This window comes from Macrosteles quadrilineatus, unplaced genomic scaffold (genome assembly GCF_028750875.1).
Source record: "Macrosteles quadrilineatus isolate MER2022 unplaced genomic scaffold, UCM_ALF_1.0 Scaffold_2__2_contigs__length_208266976, whole genome shotgun sequence".
Classification (NCBI taxonomy): Eukaryota; Metazoa; Arthropoda; class Insecta; order Hemiptera; family Cicadellidae; genus Macrosteles; species Macrosteles quadrilineatus.
Window position 1 is genome coordinate 148954559 of NW_026542595.1, and position 25509 is coordinate 148980067.

Below are 25509 nucleotides of genomic sequence, written 5' to 3' on the forward strand. Positions count from 1 at the left end.
GATATTGCGACAGGATATGCAAGATATCCCATAGTAGTCCTATGGTCAACCTGGGATATCCCCAGGATATCCACAGGAATGCGTAATGTCCCCACCCATCGGGGATGTCCTACGGATAAGCTCGCAGCATATCCGTGGGACATCCGAGGTCATCCTCAGGACATTCTCAGGACACATAAGACTACTATGGGATGTCCCTGGGATAAAGTGTGGTCTGGGCCTGAACATAAAAAACACAAAATAATATAGATTTAGTATGAAAAGCATAATTATCAGTTGAGTAAATTGATTAAATAGTCAATAGACACAAATTTTGAAGAAAAAAACGAGAAAAAAGTGTTTGACTCAGACGGGTCTTGAACCTGGTACCTTCGCCTAATGAGCCTCATACCTTACCTCCTGAGCTATCTGCGCTTGGTGATTACGGGTGTTTTCAAGTGGTCAAAGAGTAGCCGACAGCTGCAATGGTCGCAATACAGTACTTAAAAGATTTTTGATACTACAGTATAATATGATTCTGTTAATCTGTTTAGGCCTCAAGTAGTCGAATTGTTTTTCTGGTAGTTGGAGAAGATACTGGTATTTGAATATAGATAATTTAATTACCATTAGATTAGCACTGTTATAATTGATTGTTATATGATTAAAATTAGTTTTAGATTATTTTATTAATTTAAAGTTAGAATTAAATACACGTTTCACACAACTATAGAACTCTAGTTTTCCTGAACTCAGTGGTAGTAATGTGTCAGTAAAGTAAAGTCAGCCCTTGCTAGCCACACAGTATTAACAATAAGACATATTTTCAATTTGGGAAAACTTAAACTTTTAAAACAAATTATAAAACCTCAACATCTTAATGCGTGGGAATCTTATTTTATAGAAAAAAACAGACCAAAATTATTTGTTAATGACCCAATTATAAACTCGGAATTACTGAAAATAATTATATCAAGAACAACACTGTAATATATCCAAAATTCAAAAGATTATTTTTTCTCCTGATGATGGGAACCTAGTTTCTGAAAGCGCTAGTGAATAAAACAAGTTATTATACATTGGCCTTGTTGAACATTTAAATTTAGGTATAGATTTCACCATAGTTTTATTTCTTCAGTTTGTTACCGGGACCCATTACAGGATATCCAGTGGATTTTGTACATGTCCCGGGAAGTCATGGGACATCCTGGGATATCCTATGGCGTTCGTACATATATCCCGGGACTTTACAGGATATCCTGTGGTTAACTTAAAAATCCCGGGACATTACGGTATATTGTAGGATATCCTGCTCGGATTTCGTACTCGTCCCGGGATTTTGCGGCATATCCTGAGGCTAGCGTACATATCCCGAGACATTCTCAGGACACATGGGACTACTATGGGATGTCCCTGGGATAAAGTGTGCTGTCTGGGATCATGTTAAAGGTCTAGTCAAGTGGAGTTCATTGCCGGAAACCGTGTCAAAAAAGGTTCATCCGGTACCAAATGGCGGCAGTTCAAAGTTCTTGCGGAATATACCTGCAGAGGCCTTAGTATTGATCCTACTAATAGTCAACATTAGCAGGGAAATCTTAAACCCAGTTAAATTTGTTTTAGGATTGAATACTAGTAGTCTATGAGCTAGTTGACTTTAAAATACAGTTTTAAGCTCTCAAGCTAATGTTTAATACGAGTATTTGCCTATACTAAGGCCTGTGCAGGTATATTTCACAAGAACTTTGGACAGCTGCCATTTTGTAACGGATGAACTTTTTTGGACGCGGTTTCCGGCAATGAACTCCACTTGACTAACCCTTTAAAATGATGTGCATATCAACCTATGCTTACTTTAAAGATTATGTACCTACTCCTCGTGGGTTGTCCCCTGGTAGAGGTAAAAAATGACAATGCTTGGAAAAAGTAGTTTTCATACATGTAAGTTGATGTGAAAGGTTTGAATTTTCTAACGGATTTAGTTAAAAAGATATTAAACCGTTTCCAGACTTTTTTGTCACCCTGTATATAGTTCATTACCTTTAAAGTTTTTAACAATATGATATTATCGAAAATTTGAATTTCTCCTTCATCTTTGGAGTATCATATTTTTTTTAAGTTATCTTTGTTTACAGTGGGGTGAAGAATTGAACGAGGAGATCACAGCAGATATTAATGTATGGTAAGTACAGCCTCTGAATCTTTCTTTTAGAGTACAGTAGGTGTTATTTGTTACAATTAAGGCAAGTAAGAGATATTGTTTATTACCACAGTAGTAGAATTGGAGACTAAATCTTTTCTACAAGAAGATGAAATGCATAGGCCTAAAAGCAATCCTGACTTATGGGTACATTCCTAAATCCTGGTGTCTCAGCATGGTGGTCTTCATTCTCTATAGGAATGCTTGGAAAAAGTAGTTTTCATACATGTAAGTTGATGTGAAAGGTTTGAATTTTCTAACGGATTTAGTTAAAAAGATATTAAACCGTTTCCAGACTTTTTTGTCACCCTGTATATAGTTCATTACCTATAAAGTTTTTAACAATATGATATTATCGAAAATTTGAATTTCTCCTTCATCTTTGGAGTATCATATTTTTTTAAGTTATCTTTGTTTACAGTGGGGTGAAGAATTGAACGAGTAGATCACAGCAGATATTAATGTATGGTAAGTACAGCCTCTGAATCTTTCTTTTAGAGTACAGTAGATGTTATTTGTTACAATTAAGGCAAGTAAGAGATATTGTTTATTACCACAGTAGTAGAATTGGAGACTAAATCTTTTCTACAAGAAGATGAAATGCATAGGCCTAAAAGCAATCCTGACTTATGGGTACATTCCTAAATCCTGGTGTCTCAGCATGGGGGTCTTCATTCTCTAGAGGAATGCTTGGAAAAAGTAGTTTTCATACATGTAAGTTGATGTGAAAGGTTTGAATTTTCTAACGGATTTAGTTAAAAAGATATTAAACCGTTTCCAGACTTTTTTGTCACCCTGTATATAGTTCATTACCTATAAAGTTTTTAACAATATGATATTATCGAAAATTTGAATTTCTCCTTCATCTTTGGAGTATCATATTTTTTTTAAGATATCTTTGTTTACAGTGGGGTGAAGAATTGAACGAGGAGATCACAGCAGATATTAATGTATGGTAAGTACAGCCTCTGAACCTTTCTTTTAGAGTACAGATGTTATTTGTTACAATTAAGGCAAGTAAGAGATATTGTTTATTACCACAGTAGTAGAATTGGAGACTAAATCTTTTCTACAAGAAGATGAAATGCATAGGCCTAAAAGCAATCCTGACTTATGGGTACATTCCTAAATCCTGGTGTCTCAGCATGGTGGTCTTCATTCTCTAGAGAAAAAGCAGATTTCTCTGAGGCCAAATCGTTCTTCCCCATCAGTCTTTCCTCACTACTCCTCAGAGGCACATAAGAAGGGTGTACAGTTCTTCTAAACACACCCATTCATCGCAACCATCACACATAAGCCAGGCAAGTCCTGTGAAACTGCTCTGCATGGGCTGGGCAGCAGAATTGAGAACAGTCTGGCTGCTAAGAAAACAGCCCTATGCACCTTCGTGGATTTTAAAGGAGCTTTTGATAACGTATCGTAAAGAGCCATGGTGCGGGGACTGTTTGTAAGCATGAATTCGAGCAATCTTTGTGCAGATGTACAGAGTGCTCAGCTCAACTCCACCATGGCTGACTTTTGAGAGAAAAAATGTGATCCCATCCCCACAAAAAGCTCTCCACAGGACAGTGTACTCTCACCCTTAAAGATGTTAAAAAGATATTTTAAAAATGAAATATTAGTTAAACGAATTGCGGAGTTCTGAACTTTTTGCAATTCTCTTCCCTTGAGATACTGTTGCCGTATGCAGGAATATAGTAATGGAGCACTGACAACACTAGTGAGTGACTGTACCAGCTTGGCTGTCTCTGGCAGGATGATTTGTACCGTGCTACAGACCACGTAGCCTTCCCAAAGCCACCTGGGAAACATAAGTGGTAGTCCGAGAATGCAAGGGCGGTCCTAGACATATTTTTCGGGGGAGGTCACGGGGGGGGGAGGGGGCCTAACATTCCATACTCCATACCCCCCAGCAAAGAAGGGGGGTCCAGGAAAGTCCTTTTGGTTGCAATGCAAGCTGTTGTCATAAATGTAAAAAAAGTATATTGCTGCACCCTTTTGGTAAACCTATTAACTCTTTAATGCTATTGAACATCACAGAATCAACTTGTTTAGTTGAACCAGCTGTTAAGAATCTTTAATTCCATTTAAATATGAGTTAACATAGGACATAGTTAACATAAGGTTAACATGGGAAACTCCAGAGCCACTGGGGCGGAGCTCGAAACCCCGATCAGAATAAAAACTACTTAGTTTTCCTATTTATTGCCCAATGAATCGGTGTACCGAATTTCAGCCTCCTAGGTAAATGGGAAGTGGGAGAATTAGTGATGTGAATGAGTCAGTGAGTGAGTCAGTGAGGGCTTCGCCTTTTATAAGTATAGATTAAAGTAGTAAATAAAGCACAGCTGAACACCCTGAAATAATTAATATAATATTTTTCGTAGAAAGTTACATGTCCGAAACATGTAACTTCTACGAAAAATATAATAACTATTTTAGGGTGCTCAGTTGTGCTTTATTTACTATCATTTGCCATAATAAGTATATTTATTATTTGTATTGATATTATTTTTGTTGTGTGTGTTTTTATAGTTTTTTATAAACTGTGAAATTGTGTTTGCAATCTGGGTGACGTCGACGTAAGCATATGACAGGAATAGCACACATGTTTTTCCTTCCACCATGGGATCATTGATTGATTACATTTAATAATCAATGCTAAGCCTTGAGGATTAAAGTTAAGGCTGTAAGCCTGTTTCACACCAAAGGTGAAGAGTAGAAGAAAGCTATCAGCCATGTGTGCTTGTGCTAGTCACTTGCTAGAGTGCTTGTCAGCTGATATTCTATTTACTTTGTTTGGGCAGTTTGCCGACTTTGGCTTCTGCTATCTGCTTGCCGCTACATATAATCGGTTATTATGTCGTTAATTCATCACTTCAAGATCAAGAACTGTCGTTTTAGTTTTGGTGGAATGTAATGTCTCTCCCTGACTGTCACCACTAATTTCGTTTAAATTGCGTAAAAGTTTAGTGGTCTATTGGTGATTCGTTTTTGGATAGCCTAGTGACGAAGTTAGTTAGGCCTATGATTGAATCGTCAATTCAGGCTTATTAATGTGTGTGCTTTCTTAGAGTGCTGGTACATATTTACTATTTTAGTTGGGGCCTAATTTCTATTATCTGAGGGCTTAATTACATACTAGCGAATTTTTGAAAGTGTCTTTTCATAGAGGCTAAGCTCTTAGACATCCGCATAGGCAGTCACTTAAATATCCGCTTTGATCTACTTTAAAATATAATTTATTTCACATAATGAACACTATCTCAAGTAGCATTAACTACTTAAAAGATCCTCAATTGGTTGCTAACTTCCAAAAGTATTTTGGTGTGTTAAGTTTGTCCCAAGCTAACGAACAAAAGGTAGCGAGACTTGAACTTAGATCTGGAAATAAGTTAAACAGTTTGAATAGAACTTTGGACCATGCTAACCTAAAACTAAGACATTCTAAAACAAAGGGTGATACCAATGTAAATAGCCTAGCACTTGAAAACCATGATAGTCCAGAAGAATACAGTGAAAACGGAGTGCTGCCCGGTAATACAAGCACGACACTATTTTCAGAAGATACATTGTCATCTGAATCGGATGTAGAGCAACCATCATATGTCATAACGAACAAATTTTGGTACTATTTCTTCTTATTTGGAACATACCTCGGTGATGAAGTTTTCTATGCCTCTTTCATACCATTTTGGTTTTGGAACATAGATGGTGCTGTTGGAAGAAGAATCGTAATGGTCTGGACAATCATTATGTACCTCGGTAAGTTTAGCTTGAAATTATTTAAGTTAGGCCTATCCTAAATCTTTTACAAAACATTGATATCAGACTACTAACTTAAGTTACATAATTTAAATACATAGCCTATATGTTAAAACTTACCAAGAAGGGTTAAGTTTACCCTAACTTAGGACCCCCACTTCACATTAAACATTCAAAAAAATGTTTTAAAACTATTCTTCAAGATTACACTCCAACTTTCTTAAATTACATTTTTGGGGGCTGTCGGCTGCACTTTACTTTAGGTCCTACACTCATTCGAATGAAAATATCGATCGACATATCGATTAATCGATTGTTTCATTCGATATATCGTTTGGTTAGGTAAGGTTAACCTAACCTAACTAACGAAACGATATATCGAATGAAACAATCGAATAATCAATATTTTCATTCGAATGAATGTAGGACCTAAAGTAAAGTGTAGCCGGGCTGTCATTAAATTAATTGCCTAGGCTAAATACAAATTGTGAGGATAATGCTATTGAAAGTACAACATCTAGGCCTAGTCCAAAATACTATTGTTTGAGAGACTTTTAATTAAACTTATAAGCAAAAAAAAAATACTACGAATTAGTGAATTAGTTTATGACATTTGTGTTTTGGCTATGTTTAAATAAGAAATTAAGAATCTCGGTGGCGATCCTTCCATCAATATCTAAAATATTCGAAAAAGTAGCATATAAACAGTTATAGAGTCATTTCTAGAAACAAACGATATTTTAAAGCCTGAACAACATGGCTTTCGAACAGGAAAGTCTGTATTAACAGCAGCGACTGATTTGATTGATTCAGTAGATAATCACGAAAAAGCGATTGGAATTTTTATAGATTTGAGTAAAGCGTTTGACTCTGTTTCCCACCCAATTTTATTAGACAAGCTGCATAGAATAGGTATTAAAGATAGAGCTTTTGATTGGATAAAATCATATTTCACCAATAGGAAACAGTTTGTCCAAATCGTAAACCTTTCTAATAACTTCAAACATTATTACAACTCTCAACTTTTAGAAATTAAAAATGGCATACCACAGGGATCAATAGGCCTACTCTCAACTTTGTTTTTCAACTGTTATTTGGCAGATAGGCTATACCAACACCGACTGGCACAAGTAAATTAGTTCTATATGCTGATGATGCCACTTTAAAAATATCAGATACAACTTTTAGTAAGACAGAACTATCAGTTAAGAATAATATGACCACTTTGTCTAGTTACTTCACTCAGAATAATTTAGCAATAAATAAAGAAAAAACAACTTTAATCAATTTTAAAACCCCACAGGCTGCAAAATATCCATCTGATAGTCTAAATATCGGAACAAATCAAGTAATTAGTAAAACAAACAAAACAAAATTTTTAGGTCTAACAATAGATCAAAATCTAAACTGGAACTCCCATGTACAAGAATTAATTGCTAAAATATCTTCAGGTGTCTTTGCCCTTAGCAGATTGCAGTATTTCTGTGAAACTGAAACCTTAAAACTAGTTTATTTTTCATATATACATTCAATAATATCTTATGGCATCTCCTTATATGGTTGTACAAGCTTAAATAATATGTATACAATTCTTAAATAAAAAAAAAAAAGCGGTGAGGCGTATATTGAAACTTTCACAAAAAACACATGTAAAAGAATATTTTATTTCACTTAAAATAATGACAGTCTATGGGATGTATATATATCAAACTATCATCCACTTCAAGGAAAGGGAACATACTCTAAACTAAAACCATTAGGAAGTAATCATGATTATAATACTAGAAATAGGAACAATATTGCAAAGCCATACATAATTTGGAACTATTTAAAAAGAAACCTACTTATGCTGGAGCGTTATTTTTTTCCAAATTACCATTAACCTTAAGACAAGAGCCGAATCAAAGAATATTAAAAAGGAAGCTTAAAGATTTTATAACGACTAAAGCATTGTATAATATACAATAATTTCTTGACCCAGAGTTTAATTCAAAACCTTCCGGGACTTGAAGGGCTTTTGGATGTTTGGAATATTTTACTGGCTTTCTTATTTTTTATGATTGTTATTTGTTTTGTTGATTTAAATAGCCTTCTTTTTAGTAAAAAAAAATGGTAGAAATAAGTTAGAAAACAGTTTTAAGTTATAATAAAGAAAGAATCACCTTTCGACACTGTTCAATGTACTGTAAATATGTACTTAAAGAATAAAGATTGTTTGAAATGAAATGAAATGAAACTCAAACAACCGAAGCTTAGGCCTTCAGAACTCCATATGTGGATTTAATGCTGGCAACTACTGAATGTGCCAAGGGCTTTTTCCACACATATCCATTTCTGTAACTTATATTTAATTATGAGGAGGTTAAACTCTCACAAAATGCGTTTTATTATCCAATTTAGTTACATTAAGCCTTCTCGTTGATTGTAACTCAAGTTTTACAAAGCTAGGGGTATAAAAGTAGCCTACATTTCATAGGCTATGTTTACAGTTTGTCTAATAAATCAGGCGTTTCTCACAAATCCATCCTAACTGTAGGCCTATTCTATAATCGCGGCACTAATTTTGTCAGTAATCATCTTAACGTGTTCAAAAGCGTTGGCCTACCCTATGCATATTGTAGCAATATTATAAATTATTGGTCTCAAAAACTTAGCCTTTGAAAAGATATTTTCCTTGATTGCAATGTTAGCTCTTATTCATGCTCAAGAAAGTCCTAATAAAGAATTGAAATCTACACATTAGAATTGGGGGAAAAGTTGCCTAACAATTAGTGTTCAAAATTCCTAGTTTTAGCTAGGAATGTTAAACTGTGAATATTCTAATGTACAGCCATGTCCCTTGCTACCAGCTCGGCACTATCATGGTGATCACTCACTAGGCCATTCAGAAGTTAATGAAAAATAACAAATCCCGGTAAGGAAACACTTTTTGGTGTCGCCCGACCCACTAAAATCTCCCCCGCGACCCACCAGTGGGTTGGAACGTGACCCACAGTTTGGGAAATTGCTGCATTAAAGGCTATCTTAAATTTAGTGTTTCATGCCTGCAGACAGAAGAACTGATCATTTTTCTCAATCCTAAATGCATTCAACGTTACAGGGCAAGGTATCAAAGATATAGTTTGCTGGCCTCGACCAGTAAGTCCACCAGTGTTTCGTCTGCAGAAGAAATGGTCTTTAGAGCATGGAATGCCGTCCACCCACGCGATGGTGGGCATCGCCATCCCCTTCTCAGTCATCATCTACACCATGAATAGGTATCAGGTAAATTTGTGTCTAAATGTTTCTGCCTACTTTAGTTTGATAAAACTATTTGACTAAATCATGGTTCTACTTGCTTTACACTGTGTACTAACAGGCTGAACTACGCCTCCATAGGGTTTTGATCTGATGTAAGGCTGGTTTTATGCACAGTTATTTTTCGTACTCTGGACTACCTATCTAGAAATTTATGTTAATTCACTTCACTCAAATATTTTAAAATTAACTTATAGGATATGTTGATACCCATTAACTATAACCCTCCGAGTGTTAAGCGTCGCGTAATCGTCGCACAACACACCCGCCGTGGTGTTATGCGTCGCTTTTGCGACACACAAACATCGTTTACGGCGAAGGCTCTGGGACTGACTGAATCAGATTGAACTGGATCGAGATTGGTATTGTTGTTTTCAGCAGATTCTAAGCTTTCCCCTGATGTCTGTTTCTAGACGCTTTTCATTTTAGTTCCGAAAATATTGTAGCAGACAGATGACGTGCGTATTTGTAAACAACTTGGTTAACCTTGCACCGATGACTGATGTGTTTTATTACGTTTATCATTGTTTTAGTGTTAAAAATAAAAAGTTGTGATATACGTTGTGCATTATAAGAAGATTTAAGGGATTTAGAAGGGCTAATTGATGATCCTGAAGAAGTAGGTAGTGATATTGATGTAAGTTACCTGCCAGATTCCTAGCTATGGTTAGGCTATGCATTCTCAGCTAACGCTAAATGTACAAAATCTGTTTTTCACCCATAACTTATTTATTTGTGAACCTACTTCCTTATATTATTATATTTTTGGAATTCTCATAAAATTTTTAACAAAGTGGCTATTTTAAAATATTTGTAGACCTAAAATTAATAAAAATTTATTGAGCGCAAACATAAAATTTTTTCATTCATTTTATAGTTTTTGTGAAATCTTAACCCCACAAAAATTGTAGGAATTTTTTTTGTAATGTTTTATATACTATTACATTGAAGCCCATAATATTGCAAACAAAATGATATATAAAACAGTACATACTTTAAAATGTTTTTAAGTTTCTAAAAGATACATTTTAATAAAACCCTGCGATTGCGCAATAAATGGGCCGACATGAATACCATTACTATGGACACTTGGAGGGTTAAGCCTATATAAGACATTATAGTCAATTTCTTGTGTGCTATCCTCTACCACAAACAGTTTTTTTTTTTTTTTTTTTTTTTTTTTTTTTTTTTTTTTAGAAAAAAGGATTGTTAGGGAGCAACAGTAGAACCAACCGAAAGTTGTGGTTTCCCCTCACCTAAATCCTTTATTGATTACATCGGCTTAGTGAATTAGAATTTATATTCAGCTAATGGATACTAGTTCTATATTATTTTTCTGCTGTAAAGAAAATAGCACTGGATAATCAACTCAACGATTTTTTGTCTCAAAAGTTTGATCTTATCAACTGTAAATTATAGAAAAGTTTTCTGTTTTTTTGACATATGGTAAAACATTTCCCAATATCCATAATCTATATCCACATCCAGTTGAAGGAGATATTCATGGGACTAGGATCTTGAAAATAAAAAGTCACTATCCCAACAATTGCTATCAGAAAGCCACCGATCACCTGTCTAAAGTTGTCATCTTTTTCTCGAACGTTGGCGAAACTGATCGCAAAGCAATAAAGTCCAGCCCAAGCACACCACTTATGCTTCACAGCGTAACCAAACGAGCAAAACAACACACCTATGATGATGTACAAATCTGAAATCTGTATTTCATTTCTTGGAGTCTTCTTTTCCATTGGCTCCTTGTATTTTTGAATTCTTTCTGGTCTTCTTGGGTCTGTGTTAATGCCTGGAATAGTCATTACTGTGAATTGTGAGTTTTTATCTTGAGTATTACTAAAAACAAGCTGAATAAGTGTTGCTTTGATTCTTTGAAATGTTTACACAATATAAGGCTTGTTAATAAAACCAATAATATGTAATCAGCTGTTAAATATTAGGGAAAGTAAATGTGAAAAAATGGTTTAAAAAAATAATGTTTATAAATGTAGTACTTTACTACTTCAATACTATATTTTTTGTGTTCTACATAATTATTGTGAGGTAGACTTTTGTATCTGTTGGCACAAACAACTGAATGGAAATATTGATATATATATATATATATATATTGTATGATATATTATATTGATATATATAACATATATTGATATATATATATATGTTTCATTCAATATATTGTTTGGTTAGTTTAGGTTAATCGATGATTTTGTTTTTATTTGGTTGTTTGTGCCAACAGATACGGAAGTTTATCGTGGTATCAGTATACTTTTTATATGGGCTCTGTTTTGCACTTTTTTTTTATTAAAATACAATTTAACAGCTATTATGATTGACTGAAATACAATCAATTTGTCAAAACTAATAGAGAATGCTAATTATCTTCAAGTGAATGTAAAAATATGTCTTGTACAATTTGGGCTTAGTTGTGTTGACCATCCTGGTTATAATTATTGATGCAGGTAGGTACAGATCATATAAATGTGTTTAACATCTCTCCAACTTTCTCTTTTAAACAGATAAGATGTAATAAAATAAGTTACATAAAAACTTTAAAAGTCAGCACATGGAAGGTTAAAGGTATAATTATTGTAATAGGATCAGTTGAGTAGGATTTTTTTCTTTTTAGCGAATTTCCAAGAGTAACATACTAACCTCACTTTATTCAAATTAAAATTCAAATAATCTTTATTTGTAAGTAGCATATAACATTCATAAATAGTGTCAAAATACAGGTATGAAAAAGTATAATCAAAGGTTTCTTAAAATTATCAATGCATAAATTAACATTATTTCCTACAACTCATCTAAGGAAGCTTTGTTGATACATTCATATTTATAGTTTATTTATTTAAGAGGGAGGTTTAGGAATTCATCCAGCGAGTAAATTACCTCGTTAATTAAATAAGCTTTCAGCTGTCTTTTAAATGTAATTGGATTTTTTTTCTTTATTAATATTTTCTGGGATTAATTTTAAAGATTGTTCACCAACATATGTTGGTTTTTTTTCATAGAGCTTCAGTCTGTGCAAGGCCACACTAAAAAACAGGCCGTAATGCTTGTGAAGCATGACGTCACGATTGAAGACGGCAATGACGTAATGTTTAATATTTTTGTGACAAAGGGTATTTATTTATTTATTTTCCAAGGGAAGATTAAAACAAGCAGCTGATCACAAACGACAAACTGCGTCATTGCCGTCTTCTATCGTGACGTCATGCTTCACAAGCATTACGGTCTGTTTTTTTAGTGTGGCCTTGGTCTGTGCTGATTTTGCCTTATAGAGTTCTTTTTTCTAGTGTTATAATGATGTGTGGGTTCGTGAGGGACATCATCAGGAATTTTGTTCTTTGCACACAAAATGACGTCAAGAACATATTGGCCATAAACCGTCAGTATTTTTAACTGTTTGAAATGTTCTCTGGCCGAATTATCTTGATTCAAGTTCAGCATTACTCTTATAGACCTCTTTTGGAGTCTTAACATACCATCCAAATTTGCTTTTTTTGTTGCTCCAAATAAACAAATACGAAAAGAAATATGAGAATGTATGTAAGCAAAATAAATATTTTTCAAAGTTGTTAAATTACAACAATAAAAAGACATTTTTGAAAGCTGAAAAAATGCATGAATTTTTTCATGCAAATGAATTTTTGAAAAGACATTAAATATATTGTGTTTAAAGTGAGGTAAAAAAAAAAATGTTTAGTCAGCAGATTTGCTGCGGCGGGAGTTTATATAGGTACAGTAGACTCTTGATAATTCGAAATTGGTGGGCCAAGCATATAAATTTGAATTATCAAGAGTTTTGAATTATCAAGAGTTCGATTTATCGGGAGAAAAATAAACCATTCGAATTACAGAGAGTTCATTTGTTTAATACATACAAAGCTACAGCACGTTACAATTAAACATCATACTGTACCGTATTTTAGTACACTTTTAAACAATCAACTGCTTATTTTTTAGTTACTGTAGTTGCAAATAAATCTGTTATTTAGCGCTATATATTTCGCCAATAGCTGAACTATCAGCTGTCGACAACTACGTTTGTGCTCAAGGAGATGTCGTGCAATCTGGAGACTTAGAAAAACAAGTCAGCGAACTAACTCAGACTACTGTTCTAACTAAACAAACATCAAAACGCCCAACACTAGCCTACCATGGGAACAGGATGTACAGTACTTGATGTACTGTACTGTATAGTTTCCTGTTATATAAGGAAGATATCACTTCGAATTATAGAGTGTTTTGCCGACTAAACTTCGAATGACTGCGTGACTTTGATTTATAGAGTGTGTTTTTCGACGAAACTTCGAATTACTGCATGATTTCGAATTATAGAGTGTTAACCGACGAAACTTCGAATTACTGAGTTACTTCGAATTATAGAGTGTTTTTCCGACGAAACTTCGAATTGCTGCGTGTTACAAATTGCCCATCCCCTCTATTTGGACTTTGAAATACCGAGTGTATCAAAATGCATGGTAAAAATTTGAAATATTGAGAGATTCTCTAGGGACTGAGCCTTCATTTTGAATTATCGAAAGTTTTGAATTATCAAGTGTTTGAATTACCAAGAGTGGACTGTATACATACATATATATCAAAATCTGAAGAACCTGAGCTCCAATAATTTTTTTTATTTAAATAAACATCAAAAAGAGATTCTGTACTATATTCCCCTTTAACAGCACTTTTTATAACACTGAAGCTTCCCTTGTGTTTAGTATTGTAGTGCTTCTGTATTATTTATAAATACAAGTTTGTTGCTTAGGCCTACACAAAAATGGTATCTCTATTAAAGAGTTTTTCACAATGCAAAAGCAACACTATATATTTTTATTCTACATCACATAATGGTTCTATTGGCCTTCTCTACATTTAACAGTAAATACTTTAGTAACAGGATCTATTGTCCATCTGCCGTAACAGGAAGTTCAGATCAGTTTTTGTCATCTCGTTCATCAGTCAGTCAGTGGCACTGTCATGTAAATGATGACCTAGCGAGCAGTCAAGATAACACTACCATTATAACTTCCACATGAATTCCAAATGGACCAGAATTGCCATAAAAAAAACTAATACTATACCTATTTTTCAGTTTGCTTATGTCATGGAAATAATTCTTAAAACAACATTGGATTTATTTTTAGGAAAAGTTTATTTCTTTGCGTAGATATTGTAAAAGGAAGGCTTATTTTATTGCCTTAGCCCCCTCATTTATGGATTATCTCTTTGAAAATGTCTGTAAATTCAATATCCAGACAAAATTTAAAAGCAATATGTGGACAAAAAGAATAACCAATATTCAGACAAAATGCAGGTAACTTAATCTTTAAACATATTTTATTGAATTATTAATTTCTGTATGGTTGGATGTTTTGCTCAAAGATATCAATTCATGTTTATTTTCGTTTCATTGTCAGTCCTACTTGAGTTAATTGCAATCTTATCCTGGAAGCAGCTGGAAACTGGCCAATGATAGGTACCACGGTTTGAACAATACTAATAGTATTAATGTCACACCTACCTAGCCTACCGGGGCTAATAACTTTTTTTAGTTGGTTTGTAAACCATTGGGCAATGAAATAAATAAATGTCAGATTGTGTGCTCTTAAGCATTTACCAGTTTCAAATTTTTGAAACTCTTCCACTACCAGGTCACAGTAGACTATAAATATTGAGGAGTGTGACGTCTGTTAGTGAACCTGTCAACACTATGATAATAACTATATCTATTCCAAATTGTGCATGAGTATGTGTTATACCTACCAGTGGTGTAATAAAATGTCTGTATAATAACTCTTTATTGGATATGTTGTAGGTGTCTGATTTATTTTTGGACTTTTTAACACGTTTGCTCCGGCCCACCAATGGCAGGCGTAGCCACGGTGTGGCGCAGAGTCAAGCGAACCTGTTTAGCTTTAAAATATTTTGGTCTGACGAATAGCAAATGATACGCGGTGAAGTCTGCGTTACGACGAGAGTCAACTTAGTTTGCTGAAACACTCACAGATAACAGCACTCTCTGGAACTATCCAGTCCCATTATATTGCCCGTTTGAGGGAGAAAGGCGTAACAAGTTGATTTTTAAGCTTGACAGAAGGGGATTTTACAAGGAAATACTCTACCAACCTACACAACAATAAAGCAGCACCCATTCCAAGCTAAACGCAGACATAAAAATACAGTACCTGTTCTTTCCGGTGTGCTGTTGCGGAGAAATTAAATGGAATGTAGGCGATACCGGCACTCACCGGCGAGCGTTCAAAGTGGCAGGAAGGAACTAGAGCACTCACCGGTGAGTGGCTCGCAGCGAACAAGTTAAGCTACTTTCAGGCTAGAGGCTAATAACTGTTGCTATTTATAAAGGTGGATGGGTAATAAATTATCCCTAGATAATTACAAATCTGTTTTTGTTGAGACATTGATTTTACCAAGTGTAAATATTTACATGTATCTACTATTATAATTCAATTTTAGTCAAGAAAGAGTATTTTGAGTATGTTATGATTCAAAAATGACATTACTCACTGTAATGAAAATCGTGATCATTATATAACTTAAAGTTCAAAGGTTTTTTGACAAACTACCAGGTTTGTTTTGGAAATTCGGATCTATTTATACAGTACCAAATTTCAACATAAGTAAACAGTTTTTAGATAGACTTGAAATTCTCTTTTTGATAATACAGAAAAAATTAAAAAAAATACTGTTTTTGTAACTGGAGATTTTAACATAGACATTTTAACGAATGACACATTCACAAGTAGATTTAAAGAAATTGTCGAATGTAATGGTTTTTGTTTTCAATTTGAGGAGCCAACTAGAATAACAAATACTTCATTTACTTGTTTGGATAATTTTATCACACCCAAAACGTTTAGTTGCCATTACAGGTTAAACAATGAGTTAGGTCTTTCTGATCACAATGCTATATTTATAAACCTCCCTAAGCTAGCCAAGTGTAAAACCATCAACAATACTTCTAGTTCATTTAAGAAAAGAATCATCTCTGATAGAAATACAGATAAATTTTGCAAATATCTACAGAGCACTAATAATAATTTTGTATTTAACCCCGCTTTAAACCCCAATGAAAATTACAATAGTTTTTTGAGAAATTTTTTATTATCTTTCAATCATATATTTCCTGTTAAATCACTAAAAAAGAATGCTAAAACTAATAAATCTACTCTGAATTGGGTGACCCAAGGTATAAGAATTTCCAGTAAGAGAAAACGAGAATTGCACTTGGAAGCCAAGTTTAGTAGAAACCAAGAGTTTTTATCCTATGTAAAGCAATACAAAAAAATATTTAATAAAGTTGTAAAAAATTCAAAAATTCTCTCAAATAATAACCTAATTATAAAATCTGAAAACAAGTCTAAGGCAGCTTGGCAAATTGTTAACAATGAACTGGGATTAAACCGTACTCAAAGATACAAAATTATTTTAAAAGATGATACAAACCAAACCACTGTTGATAATCCTGATGATGTAGCTAAGCTTTTTAACAGTTTTTTCTGTAATACAGTTATTAATCTGAATGTAAAAAAGGCTTCTGTCAATGGTGTTCATTCGTCTGTAAAATCATACTGCAGTGATGGTGGGGTTACATTGTGCAATCTTAGCCCCACTAATAAAGATGAAATAAAAAAGATCATCCTTTCTCTAAAGAACAAAATTTCAGTAGGCTGGGACGAAATCCCAATTAAATTGATCAAATCTGCTGCTGACATTATCTCCGAACCCTTATCTCTTATTATAAATCAGTGTTTAGAGAATGGTATTTTTCCGGATCAACTCAAGTACTCCCAAATTTCTCCCGTTTTTAAGAAAGGTTCAAAATCAGATATTAATAACTACCGTCCAGTATCAGTATTAAGTAATTTTTCTAAAATATTTGAAAAAGTAATAAGCTATAGACTAGTTAATTATTTTGAAAGTAATAATTTATTTTACAATAAACAATTTGGTTTCCGAAAAAACTTAAGCACAGTTTCTGCTCTTACTCAGTTTGTTAATGAGATTGCAGAGGTCTTGGACAGGTCTCAGGCCACAGCAGGTGTTTTCTGTGACCTGTCTAAGGCTTTTGATTGTGTGGATCACTCACTCCTGTTGCTAAAACTTATTGATTATGGGATTGGGGGAAGTTGCTTTTCTTTAATACAATCTTACATTTCTGAAAGAAAACAAAGAACTTTAATTTTATAAGATAACAACAAACATTATTCACCATGGGAAATTATATCCACAGGTGTTCCCCAAGGCTCAGTATTGGGCCCATTTTTTTTTCTTATTTACATTAATGATCTTCCAAAAGCTATTAATAAAGAACTAATTCTTTTTGCCGATGACACTACTGCTTTGATCAAAAATAATAATACAGCTGAAATGTTTTCTTCTCTGCAAAGTGTGGTAAAGGACATGGAGCAATGGTTTTTAGAAAATGGGTTAAAACTTAATGTTGAAAAAACAAATATTATTAAATTTTCTACTAGACCCAAAAATATGGAAAACTGTTCCTTTAATTTAGTTGAAGCTCATAAATTCTTAGGGGTTTACGTAGATGACGCAGTTAAATGGGATTCACATTTGAATTATTTACGTAACAAAATTAGGTCAATATCATCTTTATTCATACATTTAAGGGACTGTGTTTCTATTGAGACACTTAAAGTAGTTTACCTACGACCGTTTTTTAAAGTAGCCATTTCAGTCCAGTTCTTAGAATTGAAAAGTTTCACTTTACAGCTGTTTACTTTCATATCCGCATAGTTTCATTTCATATCCGCATAGTTTTCTGATATCCACACAGGTAACGGACCAATGAGGTTCAAGTATTGAGAGAAAAGAATTAAAATTGTAATGCTTGGAACGTCAACTAATCAGCTGATCAGTTGACCAATTTAATTGTTGATCCGACTTGTTCATGTTGATACTCGCGTATTCTTAATTAAGTTGGTGGAAGTCCAAAAATAAATTAAGTATTTGCCGAATTGTACCTGATACAATATTATTTATGGTAAGAATGCTGCTAGCAATGTAATATTTAACGAAGTTTAACAAACACGTAATTACATGAAATCAGCTGATTATACAACAAGTCGTTGCATCACGTTCAGTGGCAATGACAATACACAAAAACATAACCTCTCTAAAAAGTTATCAGTAGTTATTGTTAGTAATTAAATCCAGATTGATAGTAATTAAAAAACGGTCGTAGGTAAAGTAGTGTACGCAACTCGCGTTAATAGTCTTTACGACACTCGTAGAAGTTTTTAAGGCACTCGCCAAGGCTCGTGCCTTAAATTTTCTACTCGTGTCGTAAAGACTCACTTAACGCAATCGTTGCGTAAACTACTATTATCATGCTTATGTGGAGTCAGTGTTAAGATATGGCATAATTTTATGGGGTCAAGCTACTGGTATTAAAACTTTATTCAGGTTTCAAAAACGTATTATTCGTATTATTACCAACTCTCATCCACGCAGTTCTTGTAAGAAACATTTTCAAAATTTAAGAATTCATACATTAACGGGGTTGTATATTCTAAAAATTTTAAATTACATACATTCAGTTAAAAATGAGCTACCAGAAACAATACATTTTAATCACAGGTATGAAACCCGAAATGAAAATATATTTAGACTCCCCAGACACCGTTTGACCCTATATGAAAAATCTCCATTGTACGCTGGGCTGAGATTGTACAATGTGCTTCCGCCATGCTATAAGTCATTAAGCAAAACCAAATTTAAAGATACAATAGATAATTTTCTTATTGACAAGGCTTTTTACTTAATTGAAGATCTTTACAGAACTACAATTTAGATTTTTTTTTTTAAGTGTTTAATTTTAAGTTAAAAGTTTTAATGTTAAATATTTTATGTATGGATTTAATTTTGACAATGCACCTATTCTAAATGTTATGACATGTATGGAATGTTTTGTGCAAATAAAGTCTATGTCTATGTCTATGTCTATGGTTCAGTGTATCAAATGCCCTAATGTAAGTTTAAGTTTTTGAAAATACTTATAGTTAAAAACTAAAAACAAATCTCCTTTTTAACTTTTAATTTAATCTTATACATGTTTTGTGTCTCTAGGCTTTCAATCTAATTTTAACTGTGCATTTTGCTGGATATGAGCAAAATTATGCATCATTTTACTGATTAAAAATGTAAAATTTTCTAATTTGACTTATTACCTTGTGTAATCCATTATATTGTGTTTCAGTACCCTGTAGCTTTGGGAGTTGCCATGGCTGTGTGTTGGTGTGCTGTCATATCTCTGAGTAGGATATACCTGGGCATGCATTCCGTACTTGTAAGTATTACCACTGGTAGGAAACGGCACTCAAGGAAAATTAATCTACCATATTTTAGTCATTTACTTCCATGAACATGATCCATAAGAAAGTCTATGAGGGCTTAATGATAGCACATATGGTGCATAAATGTATTTGACTGGGACGGGTGGTGTCGTCCTGTAATCCAACTACTAGGAGGTCACGAATTGTGGATATTTATAGGCATGCACTATGGATGCGATACTCCCTAGTGTGGATTAACGTCCGCACGAGTGAGTACTACGAGTATCCGCAGTACTATCCTGATAATTAGACCAATTCGTATATACCAAAGGCAAAAATGTGGTTCGGATTCCACTACAACCTGTAGGTCCCTTAGTTGCCATTAGCTGTTTGGGCTATTAATTAACAGCTGTGTCTAAGGAATATGTCGGCCTTAGTCACTAACTTAAGTTGATAAGGTGCTGATTTGATTTTGTTTTTGAGGAAGTCATTTGTACAATGACTTTTTTTAACGTCTAATCATTTAGTATATGCTAGGGTAGTGGAACGCAGGCATACAAAGTAGATGGCAGGCAAACCCATACACTACAGTCCACACCACTATTGCCGATCTCAAACCATCAGTCTTTGGTTCCAATCCAGGCTCTTTCTACTCTATCTAGGTTTGTCAATGTTAAAAAGTTTCAATGTGCTACACCCAGAACTAACAATTTCGTTATCAATTCAATAAGATTATCTTCTTTTGCTGTATACTGCTGGCTTATTCTTTTCCCATCAACAAAATTATGCCATATTTTACATTTTGAAACACTAACCAACCAAGATTGCTAGTAAATAAGTTTTCCCAGGGCAGGGCAGTCCATTATCCTGATTTGGTAGTCACAGAAGGGTCCCTTCCCTGCAAATGATGTCTATACAAAACACAAAAAGCAAATTTTTGGGCTCAAAACTTGCAATATAGCCCTTCTTATTTGTATTTACAATAAATATATATACATACTAGCTGACCCAGCGAACTTCGTATCGCCTAAGTTATAGGTTTCCCCTAAGACAGACCGATGGAAAGAAAGTACCGTTACGTTTAATTTTCAAGATGATTTCGTTCGCATCGCTCAATCACGTCCTGGTTGAAGTTCGTTCGCTACGCTCACTCACCTTTGGGTTGGAGCTCGTTCGCTACGCTCACTCACCTTTAGGTTGGAGCTCGTTCGCTGCGCTCGCTTGCCTTCAGGTTAGCTCGTTCGCTACGCTAACTCGCCTCCAGGTTGAAGTTCGTTCGCTACGCTCACTCACCTTTTGGTTGCAAATTAGCTGTTGTCATAAATGTAAAAGAAATAATAGTGCTGCACCCTGTTGGTAATCCTTGTAACTTTAATGCTATTGAACATCATAGAACAGAACCAACTTGTTTAATTGAAACAGCTGTTAAGATTCATTAATTCCATTTCTCATAAGGTTAACATGGGAAACTCCAGAGCCACTGGGGCGGAGCCCTTTTAAGAATTTCGAAACGGGAAATAGTTTACGTCCGATTCGCATACCTACAGAATTTACACACCAAATTTCATAACGATCGGTGAAGTCGTTCCGGAGGAGTTTGCAGACAAACACTGTGACACGAGAATTTTATATATTAGATATATATATATATAGTATAATATATAAGTTTTTAGACCAATATTAATTTGTTTTTAATCAAAAGAACACACAAAATTGAACTAGAGTAAAAGTGAAAGGAACACATTTTCAACAGTACAAAACTTAAATATTAAGCTATCTGTCAACATTATTGATAAAAGCCATAAGTTCTATAGTCACTCACTGTTTACTTACAAAAGGTCCAAGCCGCTAAGGTCATCTTTTGACAACTTTCAAAATGGTGATGATTCCAGCAGAACTTATTTATGGGGGTTCTTGTTAAGTAGTCTTTAGCCTAGTTAGGTACTATTTTTATTCCCAGTTTTTGACCCTAGGGAAGTTCATGTCTCTCTGCCCCTCCTCTGTGGTAGCTTATGTTATGGCCTACTAACAATGATTGTTTATGCAGGATGTGGTGGTTGGCCTGGTGCTAGCCATAGCACTGATGGTGCCTGTGGTGCCAATTGTTGATACAGTAGATTTTATCCTCATCACCAACAGATGGTCTCCTGTTGCTCTCATTTTGGCCTCAATACCGATGATTGCCTTTTATCCCACAACAACTCACTGGACACCAACAAGGTAGGTTTAGATTTAGTAGCCTATTCAATTCAATTTAATTCAAAGATATTTTATTCACAGATATACAACTGATACATATATATATATATATACTAGCTGACCCGGCGAACTTCGTATCGCCTAAGTTATAGGTTTCCCCTAAGACAGACCGATGGAAAGAAAGTACCGTTACGTTTAATTTTCAAGATGATCTCGTTCGCATCGCTCAATCACGTCCTGGTTGAAGTTCGTTCGCTACGCTCACTCACCTTTGGGTTGGAGCTCGTTCGCTACGCTCACTCACCTTTAGGTTGGAGCTCGTTCGCTGCGCTCACTTGCCTTCAGGTTAGCTCGTTCGCTACGCTCACTCGCCTCCAGGTTGAAGTTCGTTCGCTACGCTCACTCACCATTTGGTTGCAAATTAGCTGTTGTCATAAATGTAAAAGAAATAATAGTGCTGCACCCTGTTGGTAATCCTTGTAACTTTAATGCTATTGAACATCATAGAACAGAACCAACTTGTTTAATTGAAACAGCTGTTAAGATTCATTAATTCCATTTCTCATAAGGTTAACATGGGAAACTCCAGAGCCACTGGGGCGGAGCCCTTTTAAGAATTTCGAAACGGGAAATAGTTTACGTCCGATTCGCATACCTACAGAATTTACACACCAAATTTCATAACGATCGGTGAAGTCGTTCCGGAGGAGTTTGCAGACAAACACTGTGACACGAGAATTTTATATATTAGAGATAGATATATATATATATTATATATATAACCAATATTTATGTAAATAACCTTAAGCACTGAAAAATTCCTAAAAACTGTATAGGTAGCGCTTGTTTATAGCGGAATACCCAATGGCCGCTGATGAAGCCAACCACCTTCCACAGGGTCTCCCTATTCAGCCCAAGGGCATCTGCCGCTATCGCACCGGTAGGTGTCTGCAGCATTCTCTTTGACTGTATGTTGCCTTCTGTTCTTTCCCAGCTCCTTTGATGTTCTATGCCCATCCACTGGCCCATCCGTACTGTGTTGTAAGCAATACCACACGTCGGCTCTGGACCCATAAGCCTTTGTTTTCCCACTTGTCAGCTCCCTCATCGCCAGCAATACATTTGTGTCTTGGAACCCAGCTAAGGATAAGCTTGTTGTTCTCTCCCAGGACTTTCATGGCCTGATGACAGTCCCATACTGCCTTAGAGGTAAAGTCAAAACTGTCAAGTGCCATTAGTGCTGCTTTGCTGCCCGAGTTCATGTATATCAGACCACGCTCCAAACACACTCTTGCATACTGGGACAGGGCAAAAACTTCTGCCTGGAATACAGACGCCAGATTCCCCAGGCTTACGCAAAACTGCGCCTTGGGTCTGACTCCATATTATATATTCCTGTCCCATAAGTGTGGTCTGAGAGCGTTGCGTTACATATGCCAAATGGCTGTTCCAGTTGAGCCTGTCGTCCAGCCTTATTCCTGTTGAAATTAAAGATGAAAGAATAATTGGGTTTAGACATTTTTGTTATGTTTTTATCTACAAACTCATATTATACAAAACTGCATAATTAATAATAACACAGCTGAGAGAAAGAAAGAAAAAACATAGGCCTAGAGGAAAATTCTTTAAATGATAGATAAGTTAATCACATATCTTAACACTTTCCCCCATTTAAAGAATTTTTAAAGTCACTAGTTAAGTCCCATAGCTTGCCACAAAGTCTTAAGTCTTGGCTTGTGAAGAGGTTTGGTCATACAATCTGCCAGTTGGAACTCAGCTGGTACATGGTTAACCTTGACTTGTCCTTCCGCTACAAGCTCCCTGATGAAGAAATGTCTAATTTTGATATGCTTTGTTCTTCTGTGGTTTTCTGGGTTTTCAGCTAACCGAGTAGTTGCTTCGTTGTCGATGTTGAGAACTGGCACACTCTTCAGTGAAGTTATCTCTTCCAAAAGTCTTTTCAGCCAAACGATTTCACGACAGGCTTCACTGGCCGCAACAATTTCGGCTTCAGTGCTTGAGATTGCCACACTCGATTGTTTCTGACTTAGCCAGGCGATTACTCCTCCTCCAAAACTGCAGACTACTCCTGTTGTAGAATGTCCGGTCGATGAGTCTCCAGCATGGTCAGCATCGCTGAAGCACTCTAAAACATGGTTGTTTTCTTTGGACTGGTATTCTATTCCGTAGTCGATCGTTCCTTTCAGGTATCGCAGTATCCTCTTCACCCTTATGAAGTGTTCGTGAGACGGGTTTTCAAGAGTACGCGATGCTTTACTCACAGCATAGGCTATGTCTGGCCTAGTTGCTGTCATCAGGTACATCAGAGCACCTACAGCTTCTCTGTATGAAAACTTGTCTCTTGAGCTCTCTGCTTTCCCTGCTGGTTGCGTTTCGTTCTCTTTCACGATCGGTGTTGGAGCTGGTTTACAGTCACTCATCTGAAAACGTTCAAGAATTTTCTTTGTATACGCTCTCTGCGATATTCTAACATTTCCGTTACTTTTCTGTTCTATTTCTAGGCCTAAATAGAAAGATGCTGGTTTGGACGTGATTTTGAACTCCTTCGTCAGATGATCCATGAAGTTCTGAAGCATTCCTGTGTTGTTTGTTGCTATAAGCCCGTCATCTACGTACAGCGCTACAATCAGTTTACTTTTTCCATCTTCTTTCATGAACAGACACGGATCAGCATCACTTTTCTTGAATCCTTGAAGTTCCATGAATTTGTTGAATCTGGTACTCCAACAGCGAGGTGCCTGTTTCAAACCGTAGAGACTCTTGTTCAGCCTACACACAATCTGTACCATCCTTGTATCCTTCAGGCTACGTCATGTAAATAACTTCATCGACTTGGCCGTATAAGAATGCGGTTGATACATCGAATTGTGTCAAAATCAAATGTTCCACTGCTGCTACACTCAGTAGGGATCTGATTGTGCTGAGTCTTGCTACTGGGCTGAAAGTCTGGTTGAAGTCCACTCCTTTCTTCTGCGAGAAACCTCTAACCACCAACCTTGCTTTAAACCTGTCAACTGAGCCGTCAGGATTAGTTTTTACTAGGGATGGACGAGATTGGATTTTTAGTTCGAGACGAGACGAGATTTTTTATTTCTCATAAAATTTCGAGACGAGATCGAGACGGGATTTCCCTTCTCATACACAACGGGAAATGCACGTTCGGAATTTTTACCTGATTTTGTAACATTGTTAGATGACTGTTTAAATACAAAAATAATGATAATAGGCAAGGATATTTACTATCTTTTATTAAAAAACATCAGCATAACATTTTTTTATTAATCACACCTAAATTATTAAAAATGCCTACGATTAGGAAACATAGTGATATCAGTTTGGATAGAGTTCAACTTATCCTAAAATAAAATAAATAATAAAATAAAATATTAATTTTTATAAAATAGTTACTTGTTTTGACTTTTTTATAGTAATAAAACATTCCTCACACTGCTAATACTTAACAAAACTTCTCAAATGTTATTAAAATAATTAAAGTAATATTTACATTTTTGAAGAATTAATTAAATAAGAACGCCTTTGCAAAGGAAACGCAACTACAACACGCTCCTGTATTGCGGGTATTGCATTGACTTTCTGCAGGCGTTTTGTTTTTGTTTTTTATTCTCGTCTTGATACAAATCTCGGCCAAAAAGAAATCTTGTCTCGTGTAACGAGATTTAAAATTTCCCGAAAATTTCCCGAAATTTCGAGACTTGA

The 25509-nt window shown here is 35.1% G+C and overlaps 1 protein-coding gene across 1 annotated transcript in view; it reads left to right on the top strand.

Moving 5' to 3' along the window:
- The first annotated feature begins 4982 nt into the window (after window positions 1-4982).
- Window positions 4983-25509, top strand: part of LOC128985578 (sphingosine-1-phosphate phosphatase 1-like) — a 38112-nt gene continuing 17585 nt past the window's right edge. The window contains exons 1-4 of the mRNA XM_054405192.1: window positions 4983-5941; window positions 9042-9205; window positions 19497-19586; window positions 21620-21792. Of these exons, the coding sequence (XP_054261167.1) occupies window positions 5431-5941; window positions 9042-9205; window positions 19497-19586; window positions 21620-21792 (938 nt within the window). The 5' untranslated portion in view covers window positions 4983-5430. The remainder of the gene's footprint in view (window positions 5942-9041; window positions 9206-19496; window positions 19587-21619; window positions 21793-25509) is intronic.